The sequence below is a fragment of the Thermochaetoides thermophila genome (assembly GCF_000221225.1).
Source record: "Thermochaetoides thermophila DSM 1495 unplaced genomic scaffold scf7180000011806, whole genome shotgun sequence".
NCBI classification, from domain to species: Eukaryota; Fungi; Ascomycota; class Sordariomycetes; order Sordariales; family Chaetomiaceae; genus Thermochaetoides; species Thermochaetoides thermophila.
The window spans coordinates 310,608-330,963 of record NW_006383023.1 but is presented as its reverse complement, the minus strand read 5'-3'; the positions used below and the strand labels follow the sequence as shown (position 1 = coordinate 330,963).

Sequence of the window (20,356 nt, the reverse complement as noted above, 5' to 3'; positions counted from 1 at the left end):
GGGAAAGATTATCATCGCCAAGGACCGTCGACAATTCTGAAGTTGCTTGACGACAATCTGGACGGTTAGATGGGCATGCCAACAGCTTCAAATAGGTATATAGAATCACTCATCCCCAGAACCAAGATGAGGATTCCTCGATAAATAATGCAAACAGCGGAATACCAACAACCGCTGAGCACAATATGTCACCCATTCTGCTGACGAAAGGTCATCTGAGTTACGAGTTACTAACAAACAGCCTATACCGAAATCAAATCCCAGTGCAATTAGATTTTCATGTCTTTAAGAGATAGTTGGAATACTTCACAACAATCACGAGGAAACTTGTGACGATGCACCTATCCTTCCTGAAATGGGTTTGAGTTCGAATCTGGGGTTATCGATCTGAGAGGTAAGAGTTCTCACGGAGATTTTAGGGCACTGTGGTCATCAGTTGGGTATGCACAACTATTTGTATTGTTAACTTGAAAACTCTTGCCCCCCTTACCTGCTGCGAGGATCCTTCCTTGCTTCTTCCTTCTACCAAAGGTCTTTCAGCTGGTTGAACTTAACAAAAGCACGAGTATTCCAAGCACCTTGTGCATCTCGACACTCAAACACAGACCATCACAAGAGAATGCATCAAGCTCATTGAGGAAGCTCTTGGCTTCTCTGATCCCTCATCGGAACAGTCATCACAAGATGAAGCTATATCAAAGTCCAGATGGCTTCCGAGTGTACACCGTTTGAAGGAACTCAAGCAAAATGCACGAACAGACTAACAAAGGAAAGTGTCAAAACCATTGGAGGTGAACCAAAAGCTCAAGGACAAGACTTGACACATCGAAATGTTTATGACCGTGGGAGAACGGTACGTAGACATCATTAATGGCGGCTGTTCATGAATTTAAAAAAAGCATCACCGTCCTGTTAATTTATTAGCCTCAACATGTTTTTCGGCATTGTGCGATACGGCATGACAAGGAAGTTACCAAAAGAATGAAGGAAGTTAGAACCCTGGTTCGAGAAGACGGGAGCAGCTTCAACGTAGTCTCCAAACCTTGCAATATGGCCAGGGTGGCTTCCTGCAATGCATGAGGACACTGTCCAGCACATTGGAATCCCTCGAGTATGAAATGGAAGAGTTTAAGACGAAAATAGATCAGCTTACGTCTGCCGCGCAGCAGTCATTGGACGCCCTCAAGCACATGGAAAAGACAGTCGGCGATATGACTCTCAATGTTTCCCAAACGAACAAATACTTATCCTGTGCCTTCTCTTTGCAAGCCATGAGTCGGGCTAAAGGGGACGAAATAGTAGTCCAAAATTCATTGGGCAGAGAGCGACGAATCCCAATAGATATGCTTGACATTTTGAACTGAAATGTGAGCCATTATCCATTCTTATCAATGTCAGCCAGTTAACCCAAACAAACTGCTAATGATTTTTTTTGAACCTCAGCTTTTGTTCACCATTTTGGAGAACTATTTCCAAGGAAAGCCAGGCCAAGACATAATCAAAATCGTGAGTTTCTCTCCAAGAGGCTACCACTCGGACTGTCTTTCCTTTCGACAGACCTCTTAAAAGTTGTCTGAGGTTGGGAATCAGGCTCATCATAGGCATGAACTTTTTGACATTTAGAACCAAAAGGCTGGATGAATGTCAAGGTGTGGAGCCAGCCTTAAATTTCTGACAAAGACAGATGAACTTGGATGGTAAGACAATTCCCCCGAATATCGGGGCTCAGTTGGCTTGGGAGTCCTGACTTATTGCATATTGTGTGATAAAGATCATGCTAATACAATAACCGATAAAGTGAAACACGAGGATGCAGGATGCAAATATCCTACGAGAGGACTAGATGCATCATGATAGAGCCATATGGTCATGGATCTGTGTCAGGATTGATTGTTCCTGAAGCACAAGATATTCCTGCTGACTGCAGGAGATTCAACCAAAAAGCACTCTATTTCAAACGGATCCGTCTTCTAAGCCCAGCCATTTCCATGACAGGATATCTGCCAAATGAACAGGGCTCTTCTGGCAAGCCGAGTCGCAATCTGATCATTCGGGAGCCATGTAGCGGAAGCTACAACCACCACACGCAAGAGGCCATGGGATCAATTTATCGCAGGCCACTAGGACTTGTCATTGGCAATTCTCTCATGTCTTGGAGATACCTTCCATGCCTGCCCACTGTTGGAACATTTGATTTTGTCAGCTTTCAGGACTGCGACGATGGGCATATCACCATAATTCCTTTGGCTAAGCACAACCCACTGGGTGAAGATTCCACGAGTGTTGATAAAGGAGTACTCAAGACTTCCGAGGTAAGCATTAATGTGCACGGAAATATTCCAAGGGTGTGAGATTGACGCTGGCTGTTGTTAACATCACATGGAAAGTCTTCGATGCACATTCCTCTCGCTAAGCCTGACCTTGGCCTTTACGCACATGAATGATACCATACCAGATATGCGCTGGATGGTAGTGTAAGGATAGTGGCCTGGGTTGGTAGTCCTTTGGTCTTCGCTAGAGTGCGACTACTCTAAAGGATGGGAAAGAAGAAAGCACACCTGATGCAAACAGGAGGATGGACCACCGTGGACAAGCGGGGTGGATGAGCTTCTGATTGATAGGAGTAAACTGGATCGCTGGTCTACAGGTGGTACCCCCATGGGCCACTGCTTGTGGTCTGTATCGCTGCTGTCACTAATATGCATTTGACTCATTAGTTTTTTGTGGACTTGAGCATTGAACAGATTGTTTATTGGATACTCTTCCATTTTATCATAGTCTCCTCCCCCGAAAAAGATCTCAGTGAGAACGTCCTACCTCATCCCTTACTCATGTCTCTTATTCTTGCTTGTGCTCATCCCTCCTCCTCTTCAACCTCCTCACAAAACTGCACATGCATTGCACACAACACCCACTGCCCTCCAGCCCCCTGTCTCCACGTACTGCTTGCGCTTGCCACAACCTCCTTCACCTTCTCCTCCCCGCTCTTTTTCTTCTTTTCCTTTCCCTTCTCACCATTCCCTTCCCCCCTCGTCCCAACAACCCGATACAGCCCCACCTGATATACCACACAAATCCCCATCAGCCCGACCTCAACGACAGCGGGATTCCCATGAAATCGGAAGGCGACGTAACCCCCCTTGGAGACAACCCCGTCCTCCTGCATACGCTGCGCTTGCCGGGAGCGCCAGGCTTCTATTGCGCAGAGAATATCTTGTCCTTGCATGGGAGTTGAGGTGTGGGATGGATGGAGGATGGGGTTGATCATTATGCAGTCAGGGGCGATGTATTTTGTTACGGAGGTTGGATTTGAGCAAGATGAGGTGGTGGATTGCTGGGGTTCAGGTGAGAGGAGGGAGCGCCAAAAGTGAGTTTCCATTTCGAGCGCTGTGGCATGGTTGCGTTGAGAGATTGTGTTAAGACGGCGGGGCGATAAGTCTGTTGTGGGGTGAGTATTGCTAGCTGTGAGGGTTAGGTTGGGGGTGTTGGCTGTGAGGCTCAGAAGGGTGGGCATGATGCTCAGTGAGATGCACCAGATTCTTGTGGTGAAGGCCTTTGTACTGTTTGATCGAAACGAAATAGCTTTGAGTGCAATGAATTGTCTCCTGTTAAGCTCTCGGTCTAGCGCTCTGCTGCTTGTAGCCCTGGCGATGACAGGTTTGCTCTAAATATTACATGAAGCAAAAATCACAGCCAATGATGGCCAAGTAACAGAAAGTACGCAATGAGCTTCTGGTTCTCATAGGCTGGAGCCATCAACTATGACATCATTGACCTTCTACAACGTACTGATAAGCATAGTGATAAGGTGTAGGACCTGAAGCATGCATCATAAAAAAATCTCTTCTATGTTCAGTTCCTTCCTGCATGTAGTGTACACTCTGCTGAACTCTCTTGTTCAAATTTATCCTTTGGCGATAGCCCGGGCAGCTGGATGAACGAGCTCCCAGCGAACTCTGCAAAGGCTCGGTCCGGGCCGAAAGGCGAGGTCAATGACCCCGCCATCGCGGTGTGTTGGGCTCTCCGGGTTAAGGACATGTAGCTCCCTCGCGGCGATCCACGCCCTGACCATATCCCCCTTAGGATTGGGGCGTGCACGGGGGCTGAACAGACTATGATACTGATGAGCAAGATTGTTAGCCGCAAGTGACCACGGTGTGATCACCGTTGACCTACCTCAGTCAGCCCGGGCTCCACCGAGGTCGGGTGCACGCTTGACCTTATATAAGAGCCATGCTCATCCGCCTTCACGCATGTGTAGTTTAGAGGTAGAGCGTTGTTATTCTGCGGTACCCATTGTGCTTGATAGATTTCCTCAGGGCCGCGTGTTCGGCAGGGCAATGCCCAAGTAAATACTCCCATCCACATTCACCATTTTCTTTTACATCCAACAAAGATCTCCGTTGGAAGCATTTGGGGCTAGTGTCTCTATATCGATATCAATTCATAATGCATTGGGGATTAGTCCCTCTCTTAAGATGGAGAGAATATCTGGTGTAGATCTTTAGAGGCAGGTCATCTAAAACATGGAGGAGGAAGATTTGTTCCCAACTGCATAATGGACCATGGTTTCCAGCTTCAGTACCCTGTACTACTTACATAATAACAGTCCCAATGGAAATCTAGCATTGTTTTGCTTCCTGCCAGCTGGTCAAATGGTATCTTGATTTTGTCCAACTTCCGTGACGTTTAATATCATATAATCACTTGGGAAACAGTTCTCGATGAGCATGGTCATCAGGCTCCTCTCCAATGCCATCAAGTCCATTTATCGTTGATTATGGCACCAATGTTGGTCACTTTTGATTCAGCAGAGATTACTGCGTCCACAACCTTAGTCGATACGTATTGATGCCCAATATGACTGAGCTGTACGCGTAGTAAGATGTCAGTTTTGGTGAGACCAATGGTGCACACTCTGATATGTTACACGATCCTGCCGTCCTGCCCAACTTTAAGAGACCCAGGAGCTAGGTCGAATCGCTACCTAACAAAACGTACTTCAGGTTGAGGAAGATGTTGCTTTTATTTGCACTAGATTCCAGGAGGGCACAGGCGAGCCAAAAACTTTCTCTTTTCACCCAACCTAAGAACACCACAGCACATAAGCGTCCTTTTTTTCCTATCCTAAATGAAGACAATTCTTCAGATATAACAGCTTCTTCCCAATTGCATAGAGGTCTTTCCTGCCCTAGGCACTTGATTCACACCTGTCACCGGGGATACCTGCTGCTTATGTGGAAGGTGAAGGATATGGAGAACAAGTCGAAGATTGCGAATGAGTTAAAAATGGAGAATACTCCATGGAATCAACCATTCCAGCTTCAATATGCCCGTCAGGGCCCCAATAATACAACAATCAGGATCGCCGGCATCAACATGTACCCCAACGATATGTGGGACGATAATACATGGCAAAAAGGCTGGACACTTGACTGTGGCCAAACGCTTGTTGTTGCGGGAGCCGCAACGCTCGTCGTGGAGATTGATTCGTCCGACACGTCGATGAACCATCAAGCCATCAATGTGGTCCTGGTGTTTGGATTGAGATGGTATGATGTGAACACTGAAGCACCCTGGTGCTTCTTGTACACAATCCAACCAGAAGACATCGAGTCTTCCGAGGTAATCGAGGCGCTCACTGAGCACGCAAAACATCGTGCACAAACTCATCCGGCTCTTTCTTATAGTGATGGCCTCTTCCTCTGGAATGAGTTTCCCTACTGCAGGAGGCGGTTGGTGCTCTGGGCCTCTGTGGAAAAATGGACTACTGGGTGCAACCATGAGGATTACTACCGTGTATCGATTCGTCTTGGCATTGAGTAACCCTAGCAAGGGTCGGGGGTGACCAATATAATGATCTTCGATGCGAAGAAAATAGGAGATCTACAAGGTCATTCGGGAAGAATATATCAACAAACAGGCCGTAACGAGTTGGCAGAAACCGAGAGGGAAAGTTTTGGGACGCTGTCGCAGTAATGTTTCAGACTGAGCAACTTCACACATGGATCTCTTTCTGTTTTGCTTTGTTGTTGTTAATTTCACGTCTTATCCCACAAGTCTCTGATGCGAGTCTTCCGGTACTGCCTGTGAAAAGAATTAGCATCTGAAAACGAAGATGAGGTTCGATGGAGGTTAGTGTGACTTACATGGACATAAGAAGCGTCCCAAGATCCGCATCCCATTTGTGGTACCGCTGCCCATCCAATTACCGCCCTTGTCGGGAGGAATGGGCTTGACAATGGCCCCCGCACTGCTAAATCAATCAGCCGGATCTCCCGGTCTATCGTCCGCATATAATTCGACACCTGCGGATCTCCATGGACGAACCAGCCTCGTAAACTGTGACCAAGCATTCGTTTATGTTCCCGAACAAAAACTTGCGCGCGCTGGAATCCACAAAATTTTCTTCAGAAATCTGGAACAACAGCTCCATTCCGAACCCAAAAATTCCCTCCCGATCATGCAGCTGCGTGTCGTGTACGCGTAAAATAGGAATTCCCACACGAGTTCCCTTTGTGCAGACACTTGATGAGCCTCAACTTGTTCCGAATCTGCCAACGATTGTAACGGGTGACTTGGTCGAGTGCAGACAGGGATCGACAATGGGTCAAATGGGTTAGATGATGGCCGCTGACGATGTGGGGTGCACAGCGAAGTCAATTACTACGTGTAATAATCTTTCTTGGTCCTCAGCATCCTTGTGTTGGGGAGAGGAAAGCCCAAGAGAAATCTTTCATCATGCCCAAGTAGCCTCCCTTATAAAGTCCCTTTGCCTTTGTGAGTACCACGCGGTCTCTTGCAATCTTCAGGGATTCTCCTCAGCGTGGCAAGGTTATCTAACTCATTCTTGTCCCCCCTCATATTTTTCCGGGCTCTACCAATCAGATATGCCTTCGCCCTTCTCAGCTCTTGTGTCTCTGATGTTCTATATGTCGACTGTCAAGGATATTTCTTCTCCTTGGACTGCCGTGTCCATGTGACAACGATATTCCCTAGTGTTGGCGATTTTCAGGACAAAAAATTCGATGACTTCGGTCTATGATAGGGATTGGTCCGCATTCTGTTAGATCGATAGCAGGCCGACCAGCAGAATGTGGGCGAAGCCCTGGCCTCCATTAACAGGCTGCAGTCCCCGACTTTTTGGAAGGGCAAGCAGTGGACAACTGGCCTGGAGGTCATGTGGAGGGCGACATCTGGCCAGTAGGATAGGCTTGGAAGGGTGAACCCGCATCGCCCGTCCATGTGATGTGGAATTCTTGCCCGTTGATGGAGGCTGGCAAAAGATCGGGCTGTTTGAGGGAGACTTTGTGTTAAGTGAGGTGCATAACGTTGTCATTTTGGCGGGGAAATGAAAACTGTCGGATGGACAACGCTGGAACTTAGGCGTGGGAGACACTGATTTTACACCTATTGACCTATTTACATGTAGAATACTGACGATTCTGAGAACCCATTTACCTTTGGTCAGTACTGGAAATCACGCTAAAATGGGAAGTAGTTCTATATTTGATGTGCTTTCAGATACTTGTGCCTAAAGTGATCAAATTAACATGCAAGGCTAACGAATCAAATCAATACTGGGCTACAAATATCTTGTTATTTGACATTCATCTCTAACTGTTACAGGAAAAAAGAGAAGACATCGCTGCTAAATTCTGTGTTCGTTTTTGCATCCCAGCGTGACCCACTTTATTGGACCCGGATTCTCCTCTGGGATCCGGCGAGACGTTGAAACTCGGCACTGTCTGAGACCAGCATAGCACCGGGCTTGGCAAAATCCGGCTCCGTGGTTCTGCGGTCCACTTTTGGTCTCCACTGTGCAACATCTCCCGGTTGACGCGTTTTGATCCACCTCCAACACGATCAGCACGCATGGGCGCTTCCACTGCTTATGTTTCGAAAAGTCGATGGACAGTGGCTGATGCTTTTGCAAATGAAAAGTTGTTGTATTGATGGGTATTTCGTTGAGCTATCATTCAAGCCATGCGGCGCTGTCTCTCTGTCGTCAGCTTCGCATCCAACTACTTGCTAATACGCTGCAATGTTATCTTCCCTTGCCATATTCGGAAACATACAATGCTATTATCCTTACTTCAACGTGGAGTAATATTAGAACTCTCATTTCTGTCATTTGAAAACAATAATCTCACCACAGCTCTCAGCAGCATTCGACTTCACTACCTCATTTACGCAGCCCAAACTCACTTTTGCCAAAACCCATCACAGCCACGCATCAAATATGTCCCAATACGTCATGAGAATCCATCTCATCTGCGATCCTACCCTGTCCACAACTCCCAATTGGAAGCGATGCAATGACTCCCTGTGCAAATTTCTCAGTGCTTCGTTCCTAAGTCAGCCATAACGGTAGGTATTGATGCAAACGGGGACAGGTGCTGGGAGACCAACTGCCTATATCGCAAGAAGGGCCTCAAGTGAAAGTGCTGCAGCTGTGGTAAGCATACCAAGGAATGATGATGAGAGAGAGAGGTTGTGCAGTGTAGGGCACTGTTGCATAAGGGCTTAGTGTGGGTGCTGGGCTGATCAATGCAGTCTTGGGAGGAGTCGTATATACTATTAGTATTAGCAATTTTACAGAGAATACAATTTCGCGGAAAAATAACCTTGCAAGTGACGACGGCGGCTTGCGCACAGATATGTAATATAGGAACTGCTATGCAAATGCGCTATAACTTGCGTTTCAAGATGTAAATATATTTCATCCGCTTTCTGATCACTCCGTCTGTTTGGCTTCGAATTGACCGCAGTTTTTGGTGCATGTTAGGCAGCTGAAAATCGATAGCAGCACTAAGAAGCCACACTCACAAAGCACTACTCCTGTAAGCCAGTTCTATTATCAACCAGAGTGTTCTTGGTCGTGTTCTGACTCTGGCATCTCACCTTCTCAAGGTCACGATCATTGAGAGGTCCGTTACCCACAACAACGCTATGTGTCGCTGGGAAAAAAAGATCCACCCGGTATGCAGACACCCGCTCTGCCCGATCTTCTTACGCCCATGTATCCAGCCCCCAATTCTATGCGAAGGTGTGGAGGGCACTGAAAGGGATCCGGTTATCCTGACAGACTTTCTGGCTGGCGAGTGGCACTGTATGGAGCGATGTTGCTATTACAGGGTTAAGGGCCCGCGGTGGCGATGCTGCTCCTGCAGACTCTGGATCACGAAGAAGAAGTATTGTAGGTCCTGCTGGCATTGTGTCTGCGCCACATGCGACAAAGACCCCGTATCACGGCCGTGGACGGTGGGAGAGATAGACGCTCTCATGAGGGGGGAAGACGTGCGATTTGGGTGGAGGACGAGGATCATTTTTCACTGGGAATAAGCATCACAACTCTAAAGGTCGACAATTAATGTCTCTGAGCCAGTTTTTGATCGAGATGCAGGCGTCGCTTCTTAGGTACTGGCACTTGATGATTACCCAATACCTCCAACACACGATTTATCCTTAACAGGACCTCCACTCTTCTGCTGCATCCCCCTTGCCAAGACATGCATTGTGCCATAGAATACTTGAGCAGTTGCACATACATCAGCCGTTCCTTTAGAGGCTGCTTCTTCGCACTGCCATTGGTGAGAAGTGTGAGCTATTCACCAATAGTAGGTGTGTGTGCAGGTAAAAGGGTCCGAAGTAAGAGTGCTTCCTGTGTGGGAGCATCTGCGACTACGAGCACACGTGTAAGGATTACTTGAGTGCGCGGCATAATATGTGACAAGATCGTGAGAAGGTTAGTGAGAGAAGGAGGGGGGCTTGGGGTAATTGGATGTTGTTGGCCACCGCCGAGGCCGGGGAAAAAGGAATCCAGGGGGCATTGATTGGGAGGTTAGGATATGTCGGCCAGTAGTTTTCAGGTGAGTAATGAATGAGAGAGAGGATAACTATGACAAAAGTGCTATCCCTATTAGTGAGTCTGTGATCATTCTTAGTAATGTCATAAAGTGATCACATCTTGACATGTCACTTCTCAACGGCGTGAGTAGGCCAAAAGTCGGAGAGGTTGAGAAATGCCTTCCCAATGCGTGGGGTCGTTGAGCACAGATATCTGAGTTTGATGGGTAATAATATCCTTTCACTTTGGTCATTCGGTTCTATGGGATCGCTCTTCCAGATAAAGCCCTTTTGGTCATAACAATGTGGGTGTCATCAAGGGCGATGTCACACAGACACGGAAGTCCAAGAAAAATGGATATCCCTGACTGCCAAACACAAGGGACACCGGAGATGAACTGATTGTGAGCGGCGCGAACCCGTGGTTGACCCCAGGAGATATCTGGAAGCCGCATGACCGAAAAGAATGAACCGGATGGTCGAGAAATTCCATAAGAGAAGCTAGTCGGACACGATGAACTTAGTTTTCCTCTCCCTAACACAAAGACGCTGACGACCAAGAAAGGTTATTACACGTATTTATTATGCACCCCACATCGTCAATGGCCATTATTTAACCCATTTGACCCATTGTCAATCCCTGCCTTCATTAGATCAAGTCACCCGTTACAGGCGATGTGGCCTTGATACGGACCAATGGCCTTTTGGCATTTAGACTGTCCGGTATACTCTCCGGTTTTGGCACTTGAAACAGCAGATAATGCTGTCTCTTGCATACAAGCAGACTGCTTAGAGACATAAATCGTACCTCCGTAACACTACAATGAGCCTATGGCCCATGACTGTGATGACCCAGCAGACCTCGTGAGATGGATTTGAGAGGTTCCAGGCCGCTGGACTTCGATAGAGCGCGTCTGGTTCATCTCAGCTTTGACGTTTGTGACTTCTGGTTGGCAGCCTGGACATTGAACGCCTCGATATACTCCAGAAATTTGACCAAAGTCCAATAAACACTACCTAACGCCTTTGGGGCTCGAGTTTGGGCTGGAATGATGGGACAAATTCTAAGGCCAAACAAAGCACCTAGCTACGACTTGAGGCTCAAACAGACACGCAGACTACATGATCATGAGGTCTGAGATTTTTTCCGCTCGGGAGCATTACCATCCGAGTCCGCCGGCCGTTTGGCACCATGCTGTGTCGGTGATTGAACAACACCCTTTGCCTGCTTCGAAGCATCGAGCTGTATCGGTTGTGGATCATCACCCTGCCCCGACTGTTGAGTAGCATTCCCATGCCCCTTCCCTTGAGCCTCCTTCTCTGCTCGCCTCCTCTCAAACTCCTCCCTTGTCATCGGAATAACGTTCCACTCCGACTGTCTCTGAGCCAGCTCGCGCCAGTACGAAGCGGGCCGCGGGGGAGGGTGCAGATGCGGAAACCTGCCCAGATGTTGGTCACAACCGTGCTCATAAGTCATGTGGACACGGCGGGTGGAAGTGCAGGGCTGATAGTAGGCAAATCCATCACAGGCTTGGACACGCCAGGGCTTGCGAGCGTGGCACCCGCAGGCGTAGCGAAGGTTGATCCAGGTGCACATGTTGAATGTCTTGGATGGAGTGGTTAGTTTTAGTAGGTAGGGAATGAGGGAAATGGGATCAGAGGACAGGCAAACGTACGGAGAGTGGAGGGAACGATGAATTTGTTGGGCCCCTGCAGATTTGAAAAACGAGTAAACGAGCGAGTTTGTGAGGATTATATATAGCTTTTCCGAGTCAATGGAGTCAGTGTGAGCCCTTGCGCGTCATGTGCTTGATGCCATATGTCTTTGACCATAGAATACGATATTCGCATGGACTCGAGAGCCACTATTCTCGTGAGCACAATCTCCATTAACTTTTCTATTCGATCAAGTAATATACCTGGAATCCATGTGATCCGGTCAAAACGGAAGTACGGACCTCCCTGAGCTGCCTCTGAGAATTCACACCCCAAAGCATATGGCTAGCGCCTTATAGTATCATAAATTAATGAGTGTTCTTCATATTGCGCTCATAGAATGAGTATTATGTGTCATCCCACCTCAACAAATGTGACATCCTAAATCAAGTTCTCAGTGTGCTGTCCCTTTATTGCAAAACATGGGCGATGTGCTATAGACCGTAAACGATTGTGAGCAGTGTGATGATCAAGGGAGCAAAATAGAATCTACGGAAGTCTTGTTGAACAAACTATCTATGAAACAATGCGAGGAAGCGCACTTATGTTCATCATGAAAATTGAACAAGGAACGCGAGGGGATGATATACCAAGATCTGCAAGCAAATTGCTTTGTAACATATATTCCACATCCATGGCGACACCATCAGGTTAAGACCACTATATACACGTGGAAACATGTATTAAATCGACTTGTAGGAGCGTTCAAATTTTCCCGGAATAAGTTCGATAAAATGGCTCGTTGTCCATCATGAACAGTATGCAATGGGCCAAAGTACTAATGGCCAGTTGTGACCTGTCAACAACGGAGATCCTCAGGCTCCTGATCTGACCAAATTCTGTGGCATTGTGACAAAAAGAACTGAATATCAACCTTGTCATGGTAAGAGAAGTTCACAGCTGATCTGGAGGATCATGAAATTAACGACCGTCAATGTCACATGGACACGGCATTCCAAGGAGAAGAAATATCCTCGGCAGTCAACATATAGAACATCAGAGACACAAGAGCTGAGAAGGGCGAAGGCATATCTGATTGGTAGAGCCCGGAAAAAAATGAGGGGGTGGCAAGAATGAGTTAGATAACCTTGCCACGCTGAGGAGAATCCCTGAAGATTGCAGAAGACCGCGAGGCACTCACAAGGCAAAGGGATTTTATAAGGGGGGCTACTTGGGCATGATGAAAGATTTCTCTTGGGCTTTCCTCTCCCAAACACAAGGACACTGAGGATCAAGAAAGATTATTACACGTAGTAATTGACTTCGCTGCGCACCCCACATCGTCAGCGGCCATCATCTAACCCATTTGACCCATTGTCGATCACTGTCTGCACTCGACCAAGTCACCCGTTACAGTCTATCGTGACATATTCGTGCTATACTCCTTTCAGTCTTTGTTCAATGGGGATCACCTGGTGCCTGAATTCTTATTGGTTACAACACTGATGGCAGAGACCTAGGCTGCAGTTCTAGGGGCTACCTGCCCTACGGCCCTTAAAACCGACGGCAGTTTCGTTCCTTTTTGGGTCGGTTATTTCACTCACAAAGCCATGGTGAGAGTACTAATCGGTGTCACTGAAGAATAATTACATTTTGATGCTTTACACGACGATGTCTGTCGGTCTCAGCTTTTTTGACCAGGCCATAGTCATTGTGGAAGCTGTTTGTCCTGAGTAGATGGCAGTCCTTGAACTTCATTGAGTTTTCTATAACTGCTGGTGTGAATCTGTTTAAGCTGCAGCTTGAACCCAGTGATTGGGTTTTGTTCGAGCCTAAAGCTGACCTGGCAGGAAGAGCCAAAGACTCTGACTGTTCAGACATTGGGGTGGTTGCAGGTGTCAACATTATCACTTAAACAGGATCCTAGGTCTCTGAAACCGTTCAAATGCACATGTAGTACATTAACCTATTGCAGAGGATAGCAGGTGGCTGGTGTAGGAGGCCTGGTTGAGAGGAAGAAAAGACGGTGCCATGAATGGAAGGGAGTGAACAATGGCAGGAGGAACTCAGCATGGCCTTGAGTGCCAAACCAAATTCTCTATAGGGCCCTGAAGCAAAAGAAAAGCTTTATGAAACATACAGAAAAGGCCATGGAGACGTCCAAAGGATGAGAAAGAACCGGTGAGTAATACATACCAAATGTCTGCTACTTATAGGGCTGGAAGAAGGAAGACCATAAATCAGGTGTCTAACAGTTAGGCTTCTTTTCCCTTTATTTCTCCGATTGGCAGCTTGATCAAAGCACCTTTCTTCTTTCGAACACTCGTTCACAACGTCATCAATTTAATGTTGACGGTCTTTACACTCTAGATAGCAAGATGGAAGGACTTTCTATGAAAACTTGATGTAAACTGACATAAACCATGCAGTTAACTTTGCAAGCCCATGTCCCTAAGAGACTACATAAAATGTGGCACATAGTCAGCAGTATCAACATACGCAGCGCATAATCGCCCACCGGTGAGTCATGGCGCTCGTTTTAGCACATGACAATTCCCCAGATAAGAACTGCATCATACCATTTAATCTTATGTCAGAATGATAATTATTTGTTGTCCCTTTATTGAATATTAATTAACTTTCCACAAGCAAAGTCTGCAACAAACCTTGAATCCGTCCATGAGTTGGCTGTCGCACAACGCTAATGTATGCCCTGCTGAGCACAAAAACACACTTCATGCATATAATAGAACCTGCAGTATATTCACACAATTAGTCTTCATGTCATTCACTAGGACATTGACCCGAGCTTCTGGGAACTTTTTTCCAAGCCTGCACTTTCTCGCAGTCGAATTCTGGTAAGCTGTGGAGCAATGCTCATATTCCCAAAATGTTGTACGCTTGACATATGACCATGAACCCAAACTGGATCTTCTGCTTTGTTTCTTCTGCTTCTGGTCAAGTGTCCTCCAAAAAAAGTGCGGCACACATGAGGAAATGCAGACCAATAAAAAATAACCATGCTCTTTGTTTCCCGTTCATCAGTCTATTTTTGAGAACTAACCCATGTTCTCCATCTAGTGTCTCTCATTTCTACTCAGAATCTTCCAGGAATCTCGCGAGTCATGCAACAAGTCACATAATAACGTTGGTCAAAAAATATGTTGACCGTCTCCTAAGCAACGAATCAGTCCCTGATGTCTGACCCGGATTGATCACCCGGGTCCCCAAGCTCCTTCGCAGCATAGAAAAACGCAAGACCTCTCTCTGAGCCTGATGCCCAAATTCTTGAGAACCAAACCCAACAAGTCTTGTAGAAGACATAAAGACAGCAGCGGAGAAGCAACTCAAACACTACTATCTACATACAGACCATACTGCGTGCACACCTCACCAAGACTCATGGCGACAGGCAGCTTGTATCTACATCGGCATCTCAGCGATCTATAACCCTGGCGGTACATCGCAAGGGGAACTGGTGGTGGGCATCAGGATCTATTGTTTAGCACTCTGGCTTCGCTTTGCACTGCCACTAGTGGGCAGTAGCTAGCACTCCAAAATAGGAAAGTCCACCGGCAATGGAACCAGTGAGGGGGTGATGGAGGGCACTAAAAAAGAAAGATAACACTGAGGAGGGTGGGTGGGCACGTAAAAAGCATGGGGGGAAGGAAGAGCACATCAGGAAAACAATACAGCAAGGGTGGGCAAAAGCAAAGCTCAATTGAAAAAAATCACTGAAGAGGGAGGGTGAGCAACAAAAGAGTATCCCGTAACAAACAATCCTGGGTATCAGCGTATAAAAGCAAAACAAAGTCAGAGTTGCAGACTCCTGCCTTGAGCAGAGGGGTGGTTGCGGGCTGTTAGCTACTAGCATACGTACATGCAACCCTCGAAATCAAATAACGATGAGTCTTTTCCTCTTGTTACAGTTTACTAACAGGCTTAACACTTACCGACACGATTGCAGATTTCGGGGGGCAAACAAACTAGCAGAATCCTGGTTTTGACCACGAAGGGCGGTGGCGGGCCTGCTAGCATATAGAATCACAGCAGAAATCACGATGTATCGACCCAAGGATAATCACTGGAACTTCAAGAGGTGAGTCTTTCTGCTTGTGGCTGATTATCACTAACTCTTCACGGGCTGAGACGTGTTCCCAGATTTAGGGCTATGGGACTTCAGGGAGGGGTGTGGTAGGCCTATTAACCTCGACAGCGTACCGGCATGGGGTATTCCTTAACATATGCCGGGCAAGAGTCTCATTTGCATGTGATTTTGGTCGGTGTAACAACGGCTAACGCACTTGAAGCATCTCGTAACTCGCAGAGTACACCGCTAATAGACTCCTGACTGCGAATAGGAGGGGTGGTGGCGGGCTGCTAGCGCGTTCGTCTGCTCAGACTGATCGGACACACCGGGATCAGTAAGTGTGGATTTGTGATCCTCCTTTTTTTTTTTGATTGCACATGCATGGTTGATATTTTCAAAGCATCTAATCACAACAACAGACACGCTCAGACTCAGCAAAATTAACAGAGTCACATCACGATGGTCTGTGCAGGTAAGCTATGTACATGACGTCTAATCATCAACAGGTCTTCATTACCCGCGACACTCCAGGACAGCCCAGTGAGCAGCACCAAGACCACCACAGGGGGCCTTAGAAGCAACTGTTAACACTCGAATGCAGCTTAATGGATGCTCTTGAAGACGAGTCAATGGGCACTCAGTGACGATATTGGTGATGGGTGACTGGTTAACTTCGGTCACCTGACGGGAAGGGAATTTTTCCCGGGAAACCCTTAACTTGATATCCATTTCCCGACCAATATCAAACACGAGCCTTTTCTCCCCCAAGGGACGAGGAACCTGATGATGAGGGGGAATCCACGGATTACTAACCAGGCGCTTGTTTTTTCCCCCTTCCCCCTCTCCACAGCACAAATGCACTAGCATCTGCGATGGCTACTGTGGCCGGCATGGACTGTTGCACGTCCCGGAAAGGCACTGGACAAAGACAGCCTAGCCATTATTACTCCCTGGAGTGAGATTACTCTCTAGCATCGGGATCTTTGACTCTATAGACTCCAGGTGAGTTGCCCTTCGGGTACACATGTCGGTATATGGTCCAGGAAACTCTTGACTATGTCAATGTTGAAAGTGTGGCGTGAGCGCGGCTAGGTACCGGGCGTTAGATTGAAGGGGTTTGGTGGATTGGTATCTCTTGGTTAGTTTGCGGGGGTGATGGAAAGGTTAGTAGTGGGGCTTTAACAGAGGCACCGCACTTTCTCTGCCTTTGTGATGAGGAGGGGGCTTGGTTAACAGGCTCCTGAGGGAAACTTGTGAAAGCTCTGCTCTGGGAGGGGTGATACAGGCTTGATTAACCTTTCAGTACAACATTTTTCTAAAAAACAATATCGCTCATTGAACCTAATATCCATCATGTAGTGAATGTTCTTAGCGCTTGTAACATCGGTAAGATTCAAGACCCTTCTGATACTCCTACTTTCCCTTACTGAGACCATCATCACTGTTGTCAATCTTCACTTTGTAATTGCGGATAACCTCAATAACCTTCATCACATCTTCAAGCCTTACGCTACCAACTGCCCATGGGGTTATGTCCTGACCCTCCATCCAGCCAGCTTTATCCCTTAACAGTCTTTCAACTAAGAGTTTTACTCCAACGCCACAAATTTTCCTAACCTTATTTGAGGTATACATTGCTCTCAGTTGAATCCTCCTCGAGAAAGACCATCCATCATTCGACTTTTTTTTTCTTGCAGTGTCCTCATGGTGTTTTTCACGTGCTATGCTGCCTGTGCGGCCGTTTCAGGGAAGCTTAGTCAAAAGGACAATTGGTCTTGTATTTTTGAGACATGATTTTGCTCATTGTAATCACCAAGCCCAGCTAGCAACACTCCCATGTCATATGAGATACCTCCCTATCCTGTCGTCTTCAAAGGGCAAAGTCAACAACAATAACAAAAGAGTGGAGTTTAAATAAGCTTTTATGGAGCACACTCCAAACAAAGTAGCGTGCACAACCTCCCCCGCATGTTGTGGCTAGCCACCCCACCCCTACCTACACTAAATTCCCACTCACCTCATTGCGTCGTCGGTTATGGGCACATCACGACCCGTCCTGAACGCGTGCCCCTCACCTCCGGCTTCAATCTCAAGATCATTTCACGATACCTTTGATTCATGCAGAAACTCACTAAACAGACAGACAAGTTGGCAACTCTCGATATATTGGGCCAACTATCTAGGTACTTAGGATCTTAGGTACGAAACCAACCTCCATGTTACCCCACTGATGCCCGTCCTCGACGGCCACGACCATTTTAGCAGTTTGACCAATCACTGATTGATTCTGTGCTTGCCAGCGAAGTAAATCCCAAGCAGACCATGAGACAATCCCAGCCTCAGGATGACCGATTTCTTGAAACCCTTTTCATGATTCCGTTATTCCGTAACCGAACCCAGTTGTGTCCTTTAGCTCAGATTTCGAAAGGAAACAGCATCGACAAAGCTTCAAAGCCCAGTCCAGTTGTCCTGTCCCACCCACCATTGGACACTGAGGTAAAGAAAGGAAGTCAAATAAACACTGTTTATCCCATCATCACTTGACTCAGGTTTGATGGGTCGGTTGACCAGTGCCGTGCCCATCCTAATGCAAAAGACCATAAACACACAACAAGAAGTGAAGATACATCTCCCCGAAGAAATTGCGATACTTACCACGCGCCACACCTATGGCACGCCGGTCGTGAACTTGACTGAATGCTTACTCAAGCCACAACCTCAGTATCCTCAACCTTTGCGTCAGCAGCCGCATCATCTGCCAGCTTAGTGGCCCCTTCAACTGGTGTAATGGCCCCACTAATCAATGTGCGAATCCCTTCTGCCAGCTTTGGGTCACGCGCATACCCATTCTCTACAAGCCACATGGCCGTCGCCCAGGGCCGGTGCTGGAAGGACGCGATCTCAAGCTGTTTGGCAAGACCCTGCTTGTTCTTGACGCGCTGCTGGGTCTCGAGGGACGTTGCGTCGTACAGCGGGCCGACGATGCGATAGTACTCGCGGCGGATGGGGCCGAGCTCGAGCTCGCGCTGGCGCTTCTGGGCGGCAATGATCTCGTCGTTTGGGGGAACTCCACGAGAGAGAAGGACAAGAGGGGTCGGACGCCAGTCACGATCCGAGATCCAGACGGGAAGACCGCCGTAGGTCTCGTACGCGGGCAGAATGCTTACGGATTCCCAGTCCACGATGCCTACGAGCTTGTAGGTGATAGGATCGACGATGAGGTTGTGCTCGGAGAGGTCGTCGTGCCAGAGGACGCCGACATCTTCGGGGCCATTGTCATGGGGGACCAGACGCGGGACAAGGGCCTTGAGCTGGTCAAAGAGGTCTTGGACGAGGGGCTGATAGCGGGCGAGCTCGCGGTCGTTCTCGCAGTAGAACGGTGTGCCTGGCTCCGGGGCAAGATCTTGAATGCGCTTCTCGAGAAGCTTGACGCGCTCTTCTACCAGTTCTCGAGTGGTGAGGAAAGGGCCGCGCGATGCGGGGTAGTTGACGCGCTTCTCGAAGAAAAAGTCCTGGGAGACGATGCGACCGAGCACAAATGGTCCGTTCGGTCCTAGGTCAGTGTCCATTCCCTCATTATTCGCGGGACAGTCCATGGCGTTAACATATTCAGCGACCTCAGAGAAATAGATATTGCCAAACTTGCTGAAACGCAATCGAAGGAGTGACTTTGCATGATAGGCGATCTCACGAAAGAGACGGCATCGGGCCGCAAAGTCCATGTCGGGCCAGACGGTGCGAAGCGGCACGCCGTCTAGCATCTCCATGAGGATCCACTCGTATCCGAGCTCGTTGTCATCGCTGGAGGAGAAGGCGACGACACGGGGGATGGGAATGGTGGTGTTCTTGTAGACGTAGACCATGGTGGCGACCTCGCTCTCGGTTTTGAAGAAAGGTTCGACTGGGATGGACACGCGGAAGATGTACTTCTTGTCCCAGTTGGGCATGGTGATGCTGTAGAGGCGGTTAAAGGTACCCTTGGCGAAGTAGGTGATGTTTGCGTTGGCCATGGCGGGGAAGCGTTGAACGAGCATCTTGCGAATGATGGGGATCCAGGCCTCGTGGTCGAGCTGATCGGGCCAGTAGCGCTCAAGGTAGCCCTCTTCCTCGTGGCTTCTCCAGTAGCGGTGGTAGTCGGTCGAGGTGACTTCGCGGGGGCGACACGGTGACATGCGGATGGGGAAGCGAACGCCGTGGGGGGCCATTTTCAATGAGGGCATGGAGTTGATGGATGGTTCAAAGAAGAGGGTTATTGAGTGAGGGGGTTGTTAAGGTGGTTAAGGGAGTGTTGGTAACGGCTTTGTTGATGGACGACTTGAAAAGAAGGTATGAGTGAGGAATTGTTAATGGGCGACTTAAGAAAGGTGTGTTGAGTGGGAGGTTATTGAGAAGGTGGTTGAACGGCCGTGTTTATGAAGAGAATTTGTGTTTTCTCCACGCGAACACTTGCGAGAGAGGAGAATCAGGGCAAGGGCAGGCAAGAACGATTTATGTCTGGGACTCAACTGTGGGCGGCCATCCAGTGAACGCCCATCATTCTTACAAAAGAAGGAGCAACTTGGAGACTCAGGAGCATTAGTGGAGTTGTGACATTGTCACGGGACTCAATTCCTCTTCATTCAAGGATTGACTCTAAGGACCTGGGCTGATATGACTGGTCACACTTTGAAGGTTCGACGATATCTACCTAGGCACAGTTCTCTCAAGGCTGACATGGCAAATGTTAGGCCTAGGTCCAGCTTCTCAAAGGCCTGTTAATAT

At 47.9% G+C, this 20,356-nt stretch overlaps 2 protein-coding genes across 2 annotated transcripts; both read right to left on the bottom strand.

Moving 5' to 3' along the window:
- Positions 1-10,975: 10,975 nt before the first annotated feature.
- On the bottom strand, positions 10,976-11,446 carry CTHT_0001380 (uncharacterized protein; the record flags this gene model as incomplete). Its single annotated transcript, XM_006690624.1, has 1 exon — positions 10,976-11,446. The coding sequence occupies one exon, from the start codon at positions 11,444-11,446 to the stop codon at positions 10,976-10,978; it is 471 nt and encodes a 156-aa protein (XP_006690687.1).
- A 6,854-nt stretch (positions 11,447-18,300) lies between these two features.
- CTHT_0001370 (uncharacterized protein) lies at positions 18,301-19,800 on the bottom strand (the record flags this gene model as incomplete). Its single annotated transcript, XM_006690623.1, has 1 exon — positions 18,301-19,800. The coding sequence occupies one exon, from the start codon at positions 19,798-19,800 to the stop codon at positions 18,301-18,303; it is 1,500 nt and encodes a 499-aa protein (XP_006690686.1).
- Positions 19,801-20,356: the final 556 nt, after the last annotated feature.